The sequence below is a fragment of the Vanellus vanellus genome, assembly GCF_965231255.1.
Source record: "Vanellus vanellus genome assembly, chromosome: 1".
In the NCBI taxonomy this organism is placed as follows: domain Eukaryota; kingdom Metazoa; phylum Chordata; class Aves; order Charadriiformes; family Charadriidae; genus Vanellus; species Vanellus vanellus.
The window spans coordinates 188,966,196-188,987,363 of NC_138905.1; the positions used below are offsets into that span (position 1 = coordinate 188,966,196).

The following is a 21,168-nucleotide window of genomic DNA, read 5'->3' on the forward strand; positions in this document are numbered from 1 at the left end:
TTACTGCCTCCAGTTTCATCTTACTTGTGTATTTTTGTTCCCTCTTTCTGTGTGTGTCCATCTTTCCCTCCCACATAGTCTATCCCTTTCCAAAACTCTTTTCCTGCCCCCATAACACCTCTGTGATCATCACAAACTACACCACTTGGGACAAATCCAGTGATTTGACATGAAGCAAGACTAGTGCCTAATGAAGGGAGTAAGTATTTCAACCAGTCATAGTTGCGTAGGGTTATTCATATTCATAGTCATATTTACAAGGTTTATTCACTCACTTATAAGCAGCCTGAACAGTTTTAGATGTGCAAGCCACATGATATGCGCGCGCAGCCAACTCAGAACACCTTTTGGGTGAAACCACCATCTTTCCTCCCTTGCTCCAATGCCTTACTCTCATCCCTTATTGTTCATTCCCATACAACGTTTACGGTTCAGCTCTTTGAAGCATTGGGCCTTTACCTCCATCCCTACTCAGCAAGTCCGCTCAAAACCAAGCACAGATTTCCATGTGATTCAAGAGCACGCTTCTTTGTTTTGAACCTTGCTCCATCATCTAGAAGATCCTGCAGGTTCCAGGCAAGTGGCGTGAGTTGTCAAAATTGGGGCTTAGACTAAGTCTTCTGTGAGGCAGTGCTTTTATTTTGCTATAAAACACCATGCATATTTAATGGCCTACCTTTAAAAAAAAAAAAAAAAAAGGAGTCTTAAAAATAACAGAGGAAACGCTTCTGTTGAAATTCTGGCCACGCTCAAATCGATACCAAGATTCCTATTGACTTTAGGTGAAGTGAAGGCTACAGACAATGGAAGGAACGAAGAAATTCAAAGAAAATGAGACACAAAGGCATAAGCTATCTGAAACACTACAGGCTGCAACCACAAAGGGTTACGCTGCCAGAAAGTGGGGAGGAATTATAAGAATGCAAGGTAAAATCGAAATGGAGTCTTTCATCTCTATTCTCTGCCATTGCCGCAGCATCCTGGATAGAAATGCTTTTGAGAACATGTGTACATGAGATGGAAAATGGGAGGACAAGTAAAAAGGAATAGAGATACCCAGCTGAGCTTCACCGGACAAATTATCAGCACAGAAGCAAGCAAAAAGCACACTGACTAAATGAGCTAATCAAAAGGGACTGGATGGATTGTGGAGGTTATTTTGTATTTAATTTTTTTTTTTTTTTTAGAAATACATCAAGGTAGAAAGTAATAGTGGCAACTAATGACATGAATGATTAATGTTTGTATTTGTACTATAGTGGCATTCTATGACACCAACTGAGACCTGGGTTGCACTGTAAAAACACATTATATGACTCAATCTCGTTCACAAAGAGCTTAATGATGACCTAAAAATTGCACATAAAGTAAGCTCATATTTTTGAATTAGTCACTGGCAAATGAAAGAAAGACTGTAAGACCGGACAATTAAAGAGCAGGAAAATCCTTTTAAAAGTTGTTATTAATGCAGAGCAATTGAAAGAATACTTGGAAAGCATGAATGTATATAAAAAGTCTGACTGCTATGAGAATTTTAACCAGCATGCTTTCAATATCTGTAATGAAACTGGCTTCATTTTTAGTACTAAGAGAATATGCTAAAAAGTGGAAGGATTATTGGGAAAAAGGACTGCAGTACAGAATTTAAAGCAAATCAGATAAGATGGTGATTTTAGTAATCACCATCATATCAACGTGAATTCTACCTTTTCTAAAGCAAGAGAGAAACTTTTGAAGTGAACCTGTAATGAGAAAAACAAAACTGAACCCAATCCTTTTTTGAAGAAAGCTCAAAAAGGATTTTTAACAGTTTTTTTTCTCTTTTTTTTTTCTTTATTAAAAAAAAACAGATTTTATCTGTGAAGGCACTGATAATGCTAAAACAGATTAAATCATATCCAGAGAGATCAGAGAATGAAAATGACCAAACCAGAAGAGAGGAGAATTTAATTCAGTCTGCTGAGAATGTATTTCCCTTCAGAATTATTTAACTTCAATTTATTTTGGGTGAGGGTGGGGGAGGAGGGAAATTTATATCAGATACCTGCCAGCTATTCGAGAAAAAGTCAGAGTGCTCTAATACACCACTAAAGCCCTTCAGTAGGAAGGGAGAGAAAACTTGAGGTCGCAGTCCTGACCTTCCCAAGGAGGGGGACACAACACACAGTCCTCTCTCCAAACCTTTGATTCTTCTTAATAACAGCCCTACTGAATCAGCTTAAAGATATATCTAACTTCATATCCTGTGTCACAAATAAAAGGGCTAAGGACACTTAGCAACAAGCTAGGCAGGTAAACTCCATAACCTCATAATTCCAGGTTTCTTTGGCTTCAGGACTTCTTGAAAGACGAGTATCTCTTTGTTTTTACTTCCATCTACACCTTTACATGCAACGCAAGAGCATAGGGAACCAAACAAGCTCACTAGCAGCGGAAAGAAGTGGTAAAGCACCCTGTATGTTGAGCTGTGGAGTGAAAAATAGTTTGTCTCGATAGCACGATGGGAAGAATAACTACGCAATGACTGGAACTGGACTATGGATCTCGAGATTATTTTCAAAAAATCAAAGCAGGCAATGGCAGGTAGAGTTGTCATAAAATTCTGGCTGATGATGCTGTGTACTTGCTTTAGATGGTCCCTAATACTTCAGTCACTCCGGTTGCCTCCCTGCTTCCCTCCTCACCCATAACAGCTCAGTGCTGTAGTGCGCCTATATAGGAGCTGTTAGATTCAGAGCATCATAGCATATCGCTTGGATCACAGCTCCTTGCAATGCTGGGATACCACTCACGTACAGATGGCTTTTCCTCTGCCATCATCATGGCTTTTGTGGCAAAGGTACCCCAGTGACATAATTAAAATTGCAGTGCTTTTTCTGACCCTCTCAGAAGTCAGCTTATTGTCTGGGCAAACAGATTCTCACTGCGTCTTTCCTGCCACTTTTATCCACAGATATGAATCTTTGTATTTTAAGACTTCACAAGTGGCCAAAAACTACAAGGTTTTGGTCCCTGACCACAATTAGAACTGTACCAAGAAAAAGATCCCAGCATTTTCTTTTAAGTTAGCGGAAAAACTTATTTTACAATTTACAAATACTTTGGCGGTATGACTGAAGATTGCATCCTGTCACTTGTATTAACACATTAAACTTCGTAACAGTTTACTGCTTATTATGATGGAACAAAATTTAGTAGCTGAAATGGAAAAAAAATGTGTCAGTATGTAGCTTGTCCACCAGATCCCCTCGAAATATCAGGTTTGCCTGCTGGTGTATACTGGCCCTGAATAGCGAGTGCTGGGGATTCCTATACTGGATCGCCACTCGCTTGACTAATGCCAACAGTAGGGTTGTCACTTATCCATTGTGAATGGAATTCAGGATGGCAACTTTAAACGTCTAAGTGATTTAGGCAGTCTGTGTTCCATGTCAAAAATTGCTTACTGAGAGTCAATGAGCTAATTACCGCTTACCAAGGTGGGGTGAGAACCTGCAGCACATCTCCCTGATGCCAGCTAATGCACAAAGGGATCTCAGGGCTGCTGGGAATTGCCTTCCCTTTCCAGCAACCTCACGTCCACCAGGAGGTAAGGACACATCCATGATTAGTTACACTGGAATAAATGACTCTGCAGGTTTATATTCCAGCTTGCCCTGTAGGATGAACTAGGTGTATATCCACACCTTCAGACCTGCATTTTGACACATTCTAACCTCCTGGTCATTATCTGTAATCAACTGTGATGGGTTCAATGTCAGGCGTCCTGCAAAGTACAAGGGAAGGGCTTCACGCTTGGGAATGCATATAAGGCCACTGCCTTAAGTAGCTGATGGACTATGCATACGCATCCCCTGGGTGGGAATGTGCCAGATATATGCAGCTGTTCTCTGCGTTCAGCGCCAAGTTACAGGAGGCAAGGAGACACCTCCCTCCAGCTGGCATCATTCTGGATCAGGTGCCTAAAAGCCACCCGAAGGAAGGTCAATATTGCCTTTCAGACCTCACCATTTAGAGCACTCTTGGAAGGAAGCAGGCTTAGATTCAGTTCCTTCACTGGCATTCAGGATATTTAAACATATCTTTCTGAAAGAACATCCTGGTCACTAGGCACCAAAATTCCCTGAAGGTCAAGGAGAGAGTGAAAGTGAAGGCCACCATATGACAAGGAAGCAATCTGGCCGGGGGACTCCATGATAAAAACCACCTTCCCACTCTTTCCCTATAGACAGTCGAGAGACTGATTCGTAGACCCTGATGGGGACCTGGTGCCTAAGTCCCTTGAAGATTCATCCATTAGTAAAATTGACAAAAACGACCAAATAAGTGAGTGCCATTAGCTGCTCAGTACCCAGCCGTGGGGCACTTCTGTTAATTACACTGTGTATCTATCTACCTGCGTACTGGAACACTTCCACCCCTTGTGTGTCTGTCTCTTGAGATATCAAATTAACTTTTGTATATGGGATTTTGGATGTTCATCTATAGGTACTTTTGAAAATGCTGTCAAGGGACAGTGCACTAAATAGTCTGAAGCTTCAATAAGAGGTAAACGACATTTCCAATGCATGGAGGAGAAAGTCAGAGGAGAGAACAGCAGCTTTGGTGTAGTCTGAAAAAAAAAACCAGCCCAATGCAGATGTCTCTAGGGCTTCCATTTTTCTTAAACATGAGGATCAACATCTATAAGCCTTAGGCTGAAAAGGTAGTTTGGGAACAAATGAAATGGAGATACATGGAAAGTCAGGGAGCAGTGTCACACATAACTGTGTTGTGGAAGCAAAGTGGAAGAATTTAGAAAGCAAACCACAAAGACAGCACTATTCAAAATCCTGAAAAAAAAAAAATTTAAGCACAGATTCAAATCTAGAAAAACTAAGTAATTCAATAAAAAAAGAAGGAAGTGGATATTTTTCTCTATATATCCCTTAAATAACTGAAAAAGCACCACAACAAGGCTAAGACTCCCTGTAGAACTTAAATCAGGGGCTGTAAATTGGTGGTGTGACAGCAGTAATACACTTTATTTCACTGATTATCCTGGCACAAGTACCTTGGTCAGGTAATTAATTCACATGCTGAACATTCAACCCAAATATTTAGGGGTAATCCGCTTGGTAATCTTCTAAATACCTCCAGGCAGAAATTTGTAGCGGGGATTTCAATACCTGTACTTCTTTAGTAGTTGGTCCATAAGCTGAAATGTTCTGGCCACACTAATCCTCATTAATAAGAAAGCATTTTATACTGAGACCCACATAGACAGTGTGTGTGTTCCAGGTGAGTGCACTTGAAGCCCATTTTCTTTACGTAATTCTTCTTCACTCCCCATAATATTCACTGCTACAATGCCGGCATTTTTAGCTAAATCCAAGTTCTTCCCTTATGCTATGTCCTTCTGTATCAAGACTACACACAATAAGTGGGATTAATCTGCTCTGAACAAGGCACACAAAAGTTGGACATCTGGTTCTGAGCTAGGCCCCCTGCGAGTCCTCTATGGGCAGCAGAGAGAAAATGGCGTCTCCAAGAGATGATTCATCTTGTTGGAAGAGCACCATGAGGTTGGTCTGATGACTCATCCCCTAGAGATGCTTATTGTTCTCTGCTGACTGCAAAGAAAGTCCAGAATGGTCAGCTTGCAGTCGGACATCTGACCTAGTTCATAACAGAGGAACGCTACGCGGTATTTTAAAAATACTGTAATATTTATGTCAAATGGCCGCGCAGCTGCAGCATTACACTGGACTTCTGGATCCTTACTGCAGAACAGCAGAAGTGTTTTTTTGCCACTCTGCAGAATTTAATAACCCCCCACCCCCTATTTTGGACATCTAGTATTTTCAATTTCTTCTTCATAAAGCAAATGCCATATTGTAACCTATTATATAGGGCTGTGGGAAAACAATGGAAAAGGACGCATGAAAAACATTCCTCAGATCAACTCAAATACAGGAAAATTCTTGAAAAAGGGAAGCTCATTTCACAGTCTTCATGTTTAGCAATCTTAGGCATATACACGTTTAAAGCAAAACCATCACCCATCTGTTCGTAGCAAGTTTGCAGAGAATTTTAATAAGACACATTAATGCTAATAATGGCCAATGTTTATGATGTTTATAAAATAACCAATGTGGAGCATCTGGAAAGCTCGTAAAATTTGTTCTTATAAAATCCACAGAGTGTAACACCTTTCCCTGAGCCTGTTTAATTTTTTTTTTTGCTGACCTTGTCCTCCTATGCCAGACCCGTCAGAAACTCTCTTCTTCCAAGCGCTGTTGTGCTGTGGCACTCTGAAACTCATGTTTTGAAGCTAGACCTATTTCTGCTTTTGTAAATTCAGCATTCAGCACATTACAGGAACAAACCAGATAGCCAAAACTGCAAGTTTCCACCTGAAACTACAGGGATCTCTATTTCCAAGTGACAGATGTTCTACAACAGTTGGTGACAAACGGGCTAATTTAGACTGATTTAACTAAAGTTCAGCCTGCTGACAATGGGGGAATTTTTTAATGCAGCTGAAGAAGGCATTTCCAAATGCTCGGGCTGGCTGCGGCGCACAAAACTACAGAGGCCCTGGTGTGAACTGAACAGCATGGCCACGCGTGGTGCCTGCATCTCTGCCCCTCACACTGCCTTTTTATTGCTGAGAAGGAAGATGACATTGCCTAGCGAATTGCCAAGGGAATTAGCTGGTCTTTAAAATTTATTCACTGAACATACATCTTCAGAAATCAAGTGCCTTTGGCCCGGAGTCTTTCTTCCTAAGTTTGGGCATCTAAGCCCTTAAATTAGAAGGACACATGCCCTGGTGTGAATTGGTCTTCCAAGATGCTGAGCTCTCCATCTTCCACAGGTAGGAAGCTTCCAGGGGCTGCTCTCCTAACCCAGGCAAGTCTATCCAAGCTTCTGCCTTCAGCCCTAACTTCTGAAGGATGACCACTGAAGGACCAGAAAAATATTGCAGAAAAGCCTTTAGGGCTTATTTTTTTAATGTAAAGATTAGGGGTGTGATTCAGAAATTATAGAGTAACTGCATTGTCCTCCATGTGGTAAATTGTCTTGGTTTTTGTTTTTAGCTTGCATATGAGACCTGGCTTCAGGATCCACCCTCTGAATACCATAAAGCCTCTTGCCATGAGTAGACATGTTAAAACCCAGCAACAATGAAATTAATTTCCTTTCTCCTTTCTTCTTGTGTTTTCTTTTTTCTCTTCTCTCTTCTCTTCTCTTCTCTTCTCTTCTCTTCTCTTCTCTTCTCTTCTCTTCTCTTCTCTTCTCTTCTCTTCTCTTCTCTTCTCTTCTCTTCTCTTCTCTTCTCTTCTCTTCTCTTCTCTTCTCTTCTCTTCTCTTCTCTCCTCTCCTCTCCTCTCCTCTCCTCTCCTCTCCTCTCCTCTCCTCTCCTCTCCTCTCCTCTCCTCTCCTCTCCTCTCCTCTCTCTTCTCCTCCCTTCCCTTTGAAGAACACTTCTAGGCAAGCATCCCAATTATTGTTTTATGAGGGAACCTCATTAAGGTAACTTCATTGATTATATTTCTGTACTAAGGAAATAGCTGCCAGCATTAAATATTTAAGGCAGTTTATCTGCCAAATTAATACTGGCATTGTTCAGCCAAGCAGTCCCGATGCCAGCAGCAGTACGGCATATTCTTTTACTGTGGGGGTGGACTGTATGCTGTGAATATATCCCTAAAAGTTGACGAATCCTACTTCCTTTTACCTAAACCCAGACTAAAAATTTAACCTAATAGTCCTCTATTCTGTAATTGGCCTAGTTAACTAGCTGCAAGGTGCAGGCTACATATCACTTCTCTCCACAAAAGTACGATCTTGGCTCAGAGCAGGGAGGCTTCTGTCTGGTCCGTTCCTGAAGCGTTATGTCTACGCAACAGTAGACATTATGCATAGAGCACGTCTTTGTCTATTAATAAAAAAACTACTGAAACTTTGCTCACCTTGAGAAATAAGCTCTTAGGAATGGTCCTTGTTCCTCCAAATTGCCACAGAGTATGGAATAGGATATGAAGTAGAATATGACTGCATCGCAACTACTTACCCCCAAAACAAACAAACAAAATGATAAAAAAAAAAAAAACAAAACCACTACCACCACCACCACCATCATTACGACAACACTGGACAAAAAGGAGCTACTTACATTGAGTGAGGATCCCCGTTAAGGCATTTTTGAAACTCTCCTTGGCTTGCTCCATTTCTTGCTCATGAGCGGCCTTTTCGTTCATGAGCCGGCGGACGTGGCTGTTGGCCGACTGCACCATCGAATAAAACTGGTTTGCAGAGCGACGGTTCACCTCGCCGCGCTCGATCCAGGTGAGCAGCACGGTGATGGCCTCGGAAAACTTGCTATCATCTAGAACAATCAAAGCACAGGTTTTAAATTGCAGGCATAAATATCCTGCCGAGAACACATTTTCTGCTCCGTGTCACATTAAAATCACCATAAATCCTGCTTGCAGTATATCATTTTGGGCAACTTTTGGGTCCTTTGTTCTATCAGATGTAGGAAGCCAATACTGCCGCGTGAAGCCACATAAATCTTCCTTCAAGACTTGTCTTCTGCTTATTTTAATAGCTTTCTCACAACAAAAAGCATACAGCCCCATCACCCTCCCCTCCCTCCGCTTCTTTGTGTCCTGACTCCTTGCTTTTAAAAATGTCTCCCTTAAGCTGCTCAGTGATATGAAATGACCTTACAGCAGGAGCGAGGAGACCTCTGTGTTACCGGACCCACCAAGGAAATGAAATATGTCCGTGTTAATCTGCTTGGCTGAAAGCTCAGTCTTGGATCTTGGGCTCAGCCGTACTTTTGTCAACAGATTTCGCTAACATCACATTCTTAATTAATGAACAATGATGAGGCTGAGCAATTCCTCCTCAAAGTACTGATTAATTACAAGGAACTGCTTTGAACAGATGATGCGTCTGTATTTGTTTTGTATTTTGCATTTGTCTGTGTTTTGGTTTACATATTTTTTTTAAAGGAGTCCAGACAAATCCAGGCAAACACCTGGATTACAGCTTCGTGTTCACCATTCAGGTAACTAAAGTTATATTTCTCTGCAGAAAGATTGCCAAAAATGGTGGCTAGATTTTGTGCACTTCTTCCCCAAGTAATCTTCTTTCCTCTGACAGTGCTCTCAGCATCCTCGGAAGACTCTTAGCACAGCATCCATTACACTTCTGGCTTCATCAGGATTAAGAGGACACATTTCTTTTTAAGTCCCATTTAGGCTGAACTGCAAGAAAATGTTATTACAACAGAGTGTCTTCCTGTGGCACCATTTCTGGGCAATTCGATCTCATTTTTTCCCCAGGATTTTATTCTATAAAACTTCCATTTCTCAACAAATCATTTTAAACATCTCATCTAGTCCTTGCTGGTTAGATTTATTTATATATATTTTAGATGGTAGCTATACCTTTCTATAAGAGAAGGCATGCAGTTATGGTGGGGAGAAGTAGTATAGTTACAAACAAAAGACACTTCAAATGAAAATTGCAAAATATTAAACCCAACCAACTGTGTTACCTGATACAGAAATGTGGGACACAGTTTGTAAGACTCTGCTTTCCATGTACAAAGAATAATGAACGAGTAATTCTTAAGTGACGATTTGGGCTTTTATTCTGAATAAGTAATCACTTCCCTAAAAGGTGAGGAGCCCAAAGTACCGAGAGGACAAGCGACATGCTCTGTGCCCACAGCCTGTGAAGAACAGATTTTACATTGCCTGATCTTTAGCATCTTATTAACTGAAACATGCTTTCTCCACAGCTGGATAGGCATGTTCACCCAAGGTCCCCCCCCAAAAAAAAATTTGCAAAATAAGAGCATCATAACACCCTCCCTTTGTACGATGATGTATCTGTTGTGACTTTACAGTAACGTACGATTCATCATTCATTAAGTAATTGACTCTGGGGAGGAAGACTCAGATGGGCATCTTTTCTTTCCATATTGTCCCCTTGGATTAGGGTCTAGGTCCTAGCTTTAGGTTGGCTGAATTTGGGCCTCAGAAAAGCCAAATGTTAACAAGACTCGTGCAAAGCCTCCTCGTTGCAGGAAAACACTAGGGTAGGGCTTTCCACGCTAAGGTAAAATCTTCAGCCTTCTGAAATAAATGGGAGATGGTTGTCACGGATCCAATACAGCCAAGAGCTCATCCCTGGAACATAATGTTTATTATAATTACAGTAGTCAATAAGAATAACCTGTAATGGCTTCTGGCAATGTTAGCATGCAATTTCCAACAGTCTGTACAGTCAGGTCACCCTGCCGATGGCACTAGCCTGTTAACACCAAGGATGCGGCTGATTGTGAGTAGAGAGTAACTACAGCTGAATGTTCCTCCTTTTTTCCTTCTAGACATCATTATCTAAATCATCACACATAATTTATCACCCAACACTGAAGTACCATTTAGAGTAAATTATCCCATTCAATCTAGGTCAAGACATGAACAGCAAAGTTGGGATGAATGATACACAGAAGCACCTCTGAAGAGGTGCACCACGACCTGTGAAGAAACAGTGTGCAGAACCGAGCGAAAACGTTTCATGGAGATACATGAGGAAAATCAGTTGCACAGAACCGTTCTCCTTTTTTCGTGCTTTAATGTCTCCCCGGTACACAGCCACATGTTGTTTTGCTATAGAGTCTACATGAAATTAACACACCCCTCCTCTCGTTTTGTTTTTTTATTGGGCACAGTTGGTGTCTGTAAGGGATGTTCATGAACATGCCATCCTTCTGCCAGATAGATTCAACCCATTTAAAAGGACATGCTGACAACCCGTGTTGAATATACTATACTGCCAGGGAGCTGCAGAAGAGGTCTGTGGGCCTGTTATAGTTAATTCATGGCCCTGCACTAGCAGGAAAAAAAAACCCTTGCATTGGTAAACATCATTGATTACATAATTAGAAGATACATTAAAAAATGCTAGAGGGTAATATATGCACAAGAGGAGCACATTAGTTAATAAAATCTTTTCTCTACAGTTTTAAACATTTCCTTATTTCACCTTCATTTCTAACTTTTATATTATTGAGTTGACAACTCAGTGACTGGCATAAGAGAACTCATTGTAAATTAATTTTTTTCACCCAGAAATCAGTGACTTTCTGAGCAATCGGAGGTTCACTTGGAAAATCAGGTTTTTATACCAGATTGTTCATTTATTTTTTATTTAGTAGACAAATAGTAGAAGAAACGCAGCAATGGAATCTAATTTAAGCAGAGCATGAACTGCCTTATGATTGCAGCCATTCATTAAAAAAATAAAACAAAACTCCTAATTCTGTTCAAAATTATTCCCTTGTGGTAGGATGCACATAAATATAAACTGTTTTAAAACATACTCTTAAAATAAATTCCTTTATATAAGACATGCTCCCATACGTAATTGTTCTTCTAAAATGAGCACACAGCAAATTATTTCTTGCAGTTAAAGCTTTTTTCTCCTCCCAGTTACAGCATGTTTTAAGCAAATAAGGTAGGATTAGTCTCCTTTATTTCAACATCTGATTTACTAACCCCAGGCTCGTGGTGCAGTCAATGGAAAGAGACGGACACTTGTCCGAGAGGCTTCATCAGTCCTGTTTTAGCTGTCTTTTTGAGGGCACAGGTGAACTGTGCCCCAGAAGCACCTGCTTCCCTCAACCAGCTGTAAAGGGAGCCTGGGGTGACCCGTTCATACATCGACATCTCTCCAACAGACGTCTACATTTGGTCAGAGTAGTCCCAACCCTTACACAAGTGCACCAGTTACACAGCATTTGTGTACCTGCCTTGGGTTTTCAGTTGTACTGCAAGCTGTGGTGCACACCATGTCGCTTTAATATTACCCATCTATTGAGGATGGCTTGCCGGGTGCCTGTCGATAGAGATTTCCAGGTGCTGCCAGACTCAATCACAGCCCTCTAGAGATAAGATATTTCAAATTCCTCTTATATCATCTGAAGATATTTGGCACTTAAATCCTAGCTCACAGCTTAGTTGTAATGAAATAGAAAGAAAAGAAAATGCATCCCTAGAGCTGGCTGGGAAATTGTCAACAGGGATATTTCTATTAAAAAAAAAAAAAAAAAAAGAATAATTGTTGACAAACATTTTGCATTTTTCTGGTGGTAATTTGACCACCTCTAAGCAACCCCAACTGGCATAAACTTTTAAACAGAAAAAACTATGACAAGAACTGCTACAAAATGGAATACTGGGAAAAAGTGTTGGAAACAGAGATTTTACTCTCAGTTTATGGTGTTTCCCTGGTGTAACACAGGGCAGAATTCAGCTTAGAGTAATCTGAAATGTTGTGACTATTTATCTCTCAATGTTAAGCACCTCCATAAGGTGCTTTCACAACTTGGGTGATGGCGTCTAAGACCTTAGCCATTAGAAAGGAGATAGACTAATCCATCACTCTAGGCAGCGACGAAAAAGCCAGGCATTCAAACACTCTTACTACTGTGCTTTTTACATTTTTATATATATAAAATATATAAAATGTATATATATTTTTATATATTTATACATATTATAGATATATTACAAATATAGCTAACTTTATACTTCTGTATTTTGAGTGACATTGTCTGCTGGAATTCTAGCTAGGACAAGATCAAACACTGGGCTACAGTTGCTTTTAGCCTTGTTAGTATCTTCCCAACCCTGGACATTCTCAAACGTTTGAAAAGTATCATCAGAGAGAATTCACACAACACTTGGAGCCTGTCTAAATCACAGCAATCCTTCTATGTTGTCCTATGGGCCATGGTGTTGTCCACAGTCAGTGCGTACTATCTCTTGTCCCTAATCTTGCTCCCCCTAATGCAACCTCCATGGCTTGGAAGGAGATGCTGAAAAGACAGAGCTGCTGTTCTTTATCCTGATGACTACACCTTGAAAGCTCCTGTGCTGGCTGTGTATGTTTTGGGTTGCATTACTGATCTCATTTTCCTCTAGCCCTTCTGTAAGATGGGAAGGGTTAGGTGTGCCCTTATGCTAAGTTCTGCATAGCACCACTAGACCAGTCCACCAGACCACTAGAAGTCCAGTTAAGAAAGACCTCTTGAAGGCATTATTGTAAGCACTGGGAACGACTATGCTGCAGGGCATATAGAGAGGGGACAAGTCACGGGATATGTCCCATCTATTTGACTCTGACTGACAGCTTGTGCTCTGTCAGCTGTAGCTGGGACACTGGAAGATGTCGTGTCCTCTTCCCCATCCCCACCTGCTCAGCACTAACCCTGTGCTTACGGTTACGCTGCCCTCAGGTCTGCCTGGAGCTGCTCGTCTGATCATACCCCAGTTCCAGTTTGTCAAACTGAGCCCAGTCCAGCTATTACAGGGAAGCGGTAGTGGCCAGTTCAGGATGCTGACTTCTTCACATAACTGCAGCCAGGGGAGGACGTACGGCCAAGGTTACTGTTAATCTGATTTAATAATTTATTAGACTATAACCAAGATTTCTAAACTACAAACACTGAATTCAATACGGAAAAATAATAAATCACCGCAGGTGACTGCTGTGGGTGAATCAGGTCAGGGAAAAGGTTCGCTAACCTCTCTCATCAGCAGGTTCAGCCCATCTCCCCTGTGCATCAGGAACAATTTGCTTCCCAGCACACGCCACTTTTGGTACCACAATGACGACCTATTTTTCTCTTGGCTTAAGAGCTTCTCCTGCACAGAGTGCCTGCCACTGACCTAGAAACACAACTCTTCAGCTACTACCCTCACCTTCTTTTTTTCCCCTGCTCAGACACCTTATATAATTGTGCCATGCAACACACACATCAGTCTTGTACTTTTGGGATTAATAACATTTTTAACCCAATGGCACTGCATAATAAGTGAGAACCAGGGAATATAAATTCTTACTGCCAAAGGGTTATTTTAAAGAATGATTAATATCCACCTTGCTATTTCTTTAATAGCCTTAACTGTATGCTATAACCAAGAAACTTTTCCAGTTATGTAATAAATGACTAGCTGAAACTAGATTTGATAAAAATATGCACATAAGTTTACTAAAAGATATCTTAAAAGGTACTCTCTCCCCTCTGTATCATCAAACTCTTTCTTCCAAATTAAATCACACAAGATTCTTCCAGAGGTGGGTGTTTCACGCGAGATGCAGGAACCCATTATCTTATCCTGTGTATGCCATTACTTCCAATAAAAAGTAATTATGAGGGTATTGAGTTTCCTCCCTATTCCTCAAAATCACCCCACAGCCTTTCAGATCAGTGCGCTGCAATTTCCCCGTTCTTAGTAATTAACGCAAGTCATTTTGCCGTGCGGTACATTTAATCAAGTGGGCTTATATCAAAACCTTAAAATTTGCATTGATACAATATAGATTAGGTGAAGGAGGACACTTTTAGTAATGCACTTAACAGCGAACGTACTTCTTGTAGGCTTTCGGAGGGAGGTGCCCAGGGAATTGGGTTACCAGGTTGCCGATAGCTGAACCCACCTCTGCCAGCAGAGAAAAGTGCCCTCGCACCGTGCCTGCTCACAGCCCCTGTGCGAGGCTCTCGGAGCCAGATGTATTGTGTCACAGCAGATGTCAGCAGCATATGGAAGAAGGAAGGAGAAAATGATGATCTAAAAACGGGAAGGGTGAGTGAACAGATTTGATGCTGAAGCGCCGAAACATGTCTGTTGTAGGGCTCTGTCCTGATATACTACTAATAAAAAAAAAAGATCGTGCTAAAAAAAGGTCTGGAGTCTTTCAGCAGCAATTAAACCTGGCATTCATTGGATTTGTTCGGAGGATCTCAGCTTTGCTTCCCCTTCTGACGTAGCCCTGCACTGGATTCAATCCTTTCTGCGTGAGATTTGCCTCTCTGGATAACCGCACTGCTTCTGCAGCGCTCCGCAAGTCTGGCTCTCGAGCGCAGAGTGATAATGAAAGCACCGTGGTTTTCTTCTCAGTGAAATATCCTATTTCCCAAGCAATTAAATGTTGTTTATATTTCAAACGATGTGCAAGGGTTGAGATTGTCAGGCTTGATGTTACCTGAATCTTGCACAAGATGCATCCCCGGTTAGTTCATTCTACTGTAACTGCCATCTATTTATTTAAATTTCCAATCTGTTCTCTCTTCAGGGGATAATACAGTGCCTGGCAAAGAAGCAGCTTCTCATTTTTTCAAATTATTTTTTTTTTTAATGGAAAACCACATGAATAACTTCCCTGCCTTCATAAAGAAACACTATATTTAAAAGGGAGGTAAATTCCAGGGTATTGTATATAACTTGAAGATATTTATGCTTCCTTTGCTCAAAATATTTAAAAAACAGATAATCAGATAAGAAGAGAAGTCTTTGTTAGATGGTGGAACTATTGAACTACCTGCAGCAAACAAGACAGATGTAGTATTTTAAAGGAGCTTATTTGCAAGAAGTGATTTCTGAATATGATACCATTAGGTACAGATATGCTTGAATTAAGAATTCCATAATGTTAGAAATTCTGCTTTGAAACGCAAATGTCATAAGCACACAGATTAAAATGTTTTGTTCCAATGCACCTGACAGAGCAGTGTTCCACTTAAGGATAAAAGGTTCAGCCTATCTCCAGTTGTGTGGTGGTCTGGGCACCACATTACTCAACCGTTTATAAAGCACCCAAGAAAACAGATGGCAGAGTATGCAAATTTGATCCTAAATATCTACCGACACATCTCACTGTGCAGTGATAACACACCTGATTTAATACCAAGGAATTACAATCTCAAAGACACACACCAAACAAAATGCTGCAATGAACCAGAAGACAAGAAGGTCACATTTTTGTAATGTAATAGCGGAAGACACAATATTATGCCGGTTTTGTCAGAACAAGAACCCAGGGTCTATTCTTAAAGGCTATTACAGGAGGCAACTCACATTTACACTTCACTATAAAAGACCTTGGTTTCCCAGAATTCACATCTATGAATTTATTGAGATGTTTCCTCAAGGAAACACAGATTTTCACTTAAGGCAGGAGGATGCCAGAAAGGAGGCCAGAAGTTTCATTAGCCCGAGTTACACTTAGCTGTAATCTTCTTACGAGGCAAGCCGAGAACGGTGTGATGAAACTATTTGCAATGTCATGACAAATTTTCGAATATTTGGATCAAAAAGTAGATTTGAAGAGTACCTTTTGAAAAAGTTAGCGGTTTGGGAGGTCAAAAAAACCCACCCAAACAAAAATAACTTGTCATGCAAAATTAAACAGTGGTTTTATTTTTCCAACCACCTTGCAACATAAAATGTGTGGTACAAACCTAAAACTGATCAGCATACAAACCAGCATAGCCCTGGTATGAGAAGAAGCTGATGTTCTTCCCCATGTTACCCATGTAGTTTGAATGCTGCAGCTCATTTCATTCTGATAATCCAGGCTCAGGTCTCTTCTGCCTTCCATGTGCTGGACTCATGGAAAGTGGGACTCTCTCACGAGAATGCAGGAAACAAATTTAAATCAAATATTTTGTGACAAGTCATCTTTCCAATGCAGGAAATCTCCTCTTTTATGAACTATCATCTCCTTGGCATTTTCTCCTTTTGGCTCTGGTTGTGACCAGCAGACAACATCACTAGCAAATTTTCATTGATGTCCAGCAGCTCAAAAAAATGTTAAATCAATGAGAGTTAGTAGTGTAGGCCTATATTTTTAGAGCTACAGGCTCAAATCCATGAGACCTACACCCAAGATACTGGCAATATGCCACTGCCCCACAGTGAAAAGTGGCAATAACAAAGCACCATAGGTGGACAGGGAGAGGAACAACATCAAAAGCACTTACAGAAAAGAAAAGTGAATATACTCTTGGCGAACAAGATGAAAGGTGCAGAAAAAAATATCTACACTGCTAGCAAGGAAAAAGTTATGAAGGATTTCATTTGCAGGACCCTGAAGACCTAAATGGACAAAAAAAGGAAAAAGGAAAAGGGAAAAAGGAAAAGGGAAAAAGGAAAAAGGGAAAAATGAAAATGAAAATGAAAATGAAAATGAAAATGAAAATGAAAATGAAAATGAAAATGAAAATGAAAGGGAAGGGGAAAGGGAAGGGGAAGGGGAAGGGGAAGGCAAAGGGGAAGGGGAAGGGGAAGGGGAAGGGGAAGGGGAAGGGGAAGGGGAAGGGAAAGGCAAAGGCAAAGGCAAAGGCAAAGGCAAAGGCAAAGGGAAAGATACCCCAAAACAGCACTGTCTGCCACAGTCTAAAATGGAAAGTGGTGAAAAATTGCGCTGGTCCACAGTTTGATGGATTTCCCTTATTTCTGCATAAATCAAGTGTTCAAACCAAGTTCTTTGCAGATATGAAGGGATATGAGAGTCCACAGAGAGCAGGGAATGGACAGCAAGTCATAAACCCTCATGCTCTTGGAGGTGTGGAAGGCCTCATACGCAGAGAGTTCCCAGCCCCAGTCACCAGGCAGTGCAGTTTGAGAAACCAGCTCTTTTTTTTCTATGAAGCTCCATACCAGTAGAGACCACCTGGCTGAAATTTTATAATGAACTTTAGTTTCCAACTGGCATAAAAGATCTCTCTATACTCTCTCACCCACTCTCCTCTACGGCAGTTACTGTTGACTTCAGCACATGAGAGGAATTGGAATATACTGACAACACTGGGGCAAGAGTTTCCAGCCAAGTCTGGTACACAAAAACAATGATTTCTTTAAGTCTTATGTTGCAGTTTGCAGAAGGTGAAAAAAGATATTGTCACCTCTGTTATAGACTCAATAAATATCTAGACCACAACAGGGGACTGGCTGATGAGCCTAGTTCATCTCTGCTCACGGTCACATTTCCTTGCTGTCAGGAATTTCCAAGGTTATTTTGACACCAAAAGTTGTTTGGATTAAGACCAAGTTGTCTACATCTGTGATTGCAAAGCAGTATCTTGGGATGACAGATGTTTAGCTATTTTGGCCTGCTTTTCAGCTAGTGTTGCTCACTGAAGTTCTGGAGGCACCGCAGGAGCTGAAACCTGCACGCTGGGCATCTGCAGCTCTGTCTCATGAGCTGGCAAGAGAGCTCAGGAGTCTTTTGAAGTGGGTACCATGGGGAGGTCATGACTTTCCTTAAGAAAACAACTGCAAAGCATCTTTCAAGGTAAATCCCGCCAAGAGCAGATATGTTTCGATCCTTCTTTTCTTTAGGATGAATTGTCCAGGCTTCTGAAGCAATGTGAATCTGGTGATTATCCAGAGACCTGAGATTTTGACCCAAGGTTTTATATATATATATATGTATGTATGTATATGTGTATGTGTGTGTACATATATACCTTCTGTTAGCTTCACTGAAGTCCACATTTAGATTGTGAATGTACGATGACATGAACTGCCCTTTGCCAGAGTTAAAGAAGTTTTTTTAGTGTTGCTTTACTTCTGTTTTTAGGATGTCACAAAGGGCTTATGTGGTGAATCCATGTTGCCCAAAGGAGGCCATAATGTTCTACCCCACTGCCTTATAGATAATTGGTTATGATTCCATAGGAAAGGTAAAGCAGACCAGTATAATGACAGAACCCCACCTCTGCTTTCTTTTCTGTACCTAGTACAGGAGACAAGCCATGACCAGTGAGACGAGAGAGGGCTTCTTTGCATTCTCCACCCCCAAAAATCTATAGAGATCCAGGGCTGGTGCCATTAATCTCACTAGAAGGCAACTGCTAATTAGCAAAGTTTTACAAATTGCAATATGCTCTTTTGCTGGATTTTAATGACTTTTTATCCAATAAAAAACAAACTTATCATTTTAGTTTCTTAATTTATTATATTTAATTCAGTGTGTTTCTGAAAGTTTATCTTTATTTCCAGAGCAATAGACATGCACATGGTGTTGGTACATATCGTGCTCAAAATATTTCTCTATTAAATTTGTGCATATATGCCAAGCTCTGGTCAAAAGTCCCTCAGGAGAACCAAAGATCTAAATGCTTGGAATAAGTTTTAATTAGGTATGGAAACTTCCCAGAATGCAAAGAAAAACCCTTCTAAATATAGACATCTTAAACATCTTGCAAAAACCCACATTCGGCTGCCTCAAGCAATGGCTAGCCATACGGAAGAAATTGTCCAGACTTCTTGCATTTTCTGGCTTAGTTCAGGAAACCTCTAGGCCTTACTACATAAAGAATAACTTCCCTATAAAAGAGTAACTCCTAAACTATTCAACTGAAAACAGATCCTGGGAATAGATTAATCTAAGTCTCTGTATTGTATTGTATTGTATAACCTCTAGAGGAGATGGACTGGAAGCTAGGTAAGAATTAAAAATTCTTATATTTGGGCCTCTTTCCTGATTTTCTGCTGTTCTCTCAATCCATCTGGGTTATTTTACCTATCTCCCAGTTACTTAATGAATTATTTAATAGAGGAGTGTATGTGGTGAGAATATCGGTCAGCCAAACTAACAACAGACCGAGGTAACAGCGACAAAAGTGACCAATGCAGTACTCAAAGAGACAGTAGGGTGCATCTCTGCTCCATGCTCCAAGGATGCAACACTTTGCACTGTCCTTCTTCGGCTTCCCAAACGTGTTTCACAGTTCGAACAGGAGTCAGTGTGTTGACAGCTAGATAGTCTAAGTCTAATCTGGGTAATTCCGAAACAGTGGCAAGGCTCGCAGTTTCTTGTGACCTGGCACACAGTAAAGTAACGTGCTTGGCCACCGCACGGGGAAAGAATGCCAAATACAATTGCTAAACACTTAATGAAAACAAATACAGCTCTAAGGGGTGTGAGGAGTTGTTTGCTTCATTTTTTTTTTAAATTACTTTACTATGAATACTTTCTTTTTTCTTTTTACTTTCTATGTTAACTATTAAAGACAGGAATCCTCGAGCTGCACCCTTGAAAAATATTAACTCGGTAAGTGTACCTAGAAAAAAGCAAACAAGCAAGCGAACGCATACCAAAACAAGACGCTATCTTGCACAAGTAATTCTAACCCGAAAGAGGGAATGAAAGAATGGATGGCGTGTGTCAGAGATAAGTTGTACCACTGCATCTGAGGGGCACGTTAAAATGCAGCTCATGAGGGCAATTTAAATGGCAGGAGTTGGGACAGTCGCATGCATGCAATGTGGTAACACGTCAGTCAAGGAATAAAGTCATTTTAAGAATAAGGCCTTCAACAGGAAGGATGTTTCTAACAGGTTGTCTTATCATGAGAGCATTTCCAAGGTAGATGATGACAGCAACTGAACAGAAAAAAACCCACTGCAGTATTCTGAAGGTTGTGTTTTGGCTGTTAAAGCACAGGTAGATGGACAGATGTTATACATTTCTAGCAGGTGGGTGAGTATCATTACCATTGGCATAGAAATGGCAGAGAAATGGGGGAAAGTTAACAGGGCAAGTAATGAAATACATCAGAGAGAAATCAGCTCCCCTGCTCTGACTTCTGGATGACTCCTGCTCTTAAGGAATAATACACTGAAAAGTATCAAATGCTGCTTACCTTTCAATTTTTCAGCCAGCAAAGCAGCTTCGTGTTCAGAATAATGCATTATTGCCGGAGGAGAAGGAGGGCGCAGTCTGTCTTCTTCCATTTTGCGTCTGTGGCGTTCTTCTCTGGCCAGCATTCTTTGTTTGCATTCCCATTCATAAAAGTCATCTCTTGCCTGAGCAAAATCAACATGAAGGCGACCTGAATCCTTTTTGTCTGTGCTAGATCCTAATCTCATGCGGTAACCTGAAATCAACAAGCAGAACTAACTGTTGCAGGAGGACTTTGCTTTTTTTCTTCTTCTTTTTTTCTTTTTTTTTTTTCCCCTCAAGCGCAGCTAAGTAAAAATATACATTAACAGATTCCCACATATCTACACAGGATCTATCGATCATTGTGTTTTCACAGGAAGATAAATATTCATCCACTCATTTTTCCTTGCAGTTTTCTGCATCACCTATCAACATAGTAGATGAGCTGAGAAGTCGACCCAAAGGTAAGGAATCTACATTCCTGTTTAGAAGTCTCTCAAAATATGTAATTTTTCTACTTGATACTCCCAACCTTTATAAGTGCAAAGGCCAGCTAAACAAAAAACAACTACTAAAAAAGGATCTGTTTTGGTCTAAATGTAGAGTCCTTCTTCCCCTGATCCTGTTGAGATCTCAACACAAAGAGCA

The 21,168-nt window shown here is 40.7% G+C and overlaps 1 protein-coding gene across 1 annotated transcript in view; it reads right to left on the bottom strand.

Annotated features, from left to right (window-relative positions):
• The window catches only part of ENOX1 (ecto-NOX disulfide-thiol exchanger 1), a 142,819-nt gene that overhangs the window by 77,836 nt on the left and 43,815 nt on the right, over positions 1-21,168 (bottom strand). The window contains exons 5-6 of the mRNA XM_082486950.1: positions 20,501-20,734; positions 8,162-8,374 (exon numbers count right to left, since the gene is read on the bottom strand). Coding sequence (XP_082343076.1) covers positions 8,162-8,374; positions 20,501-20,734 — 447 coding nt within the window. The remainder of the gene's footprint in view (positions 1-8,161; positions 8,375-20,500; positions 20,735-21,168) is intronic.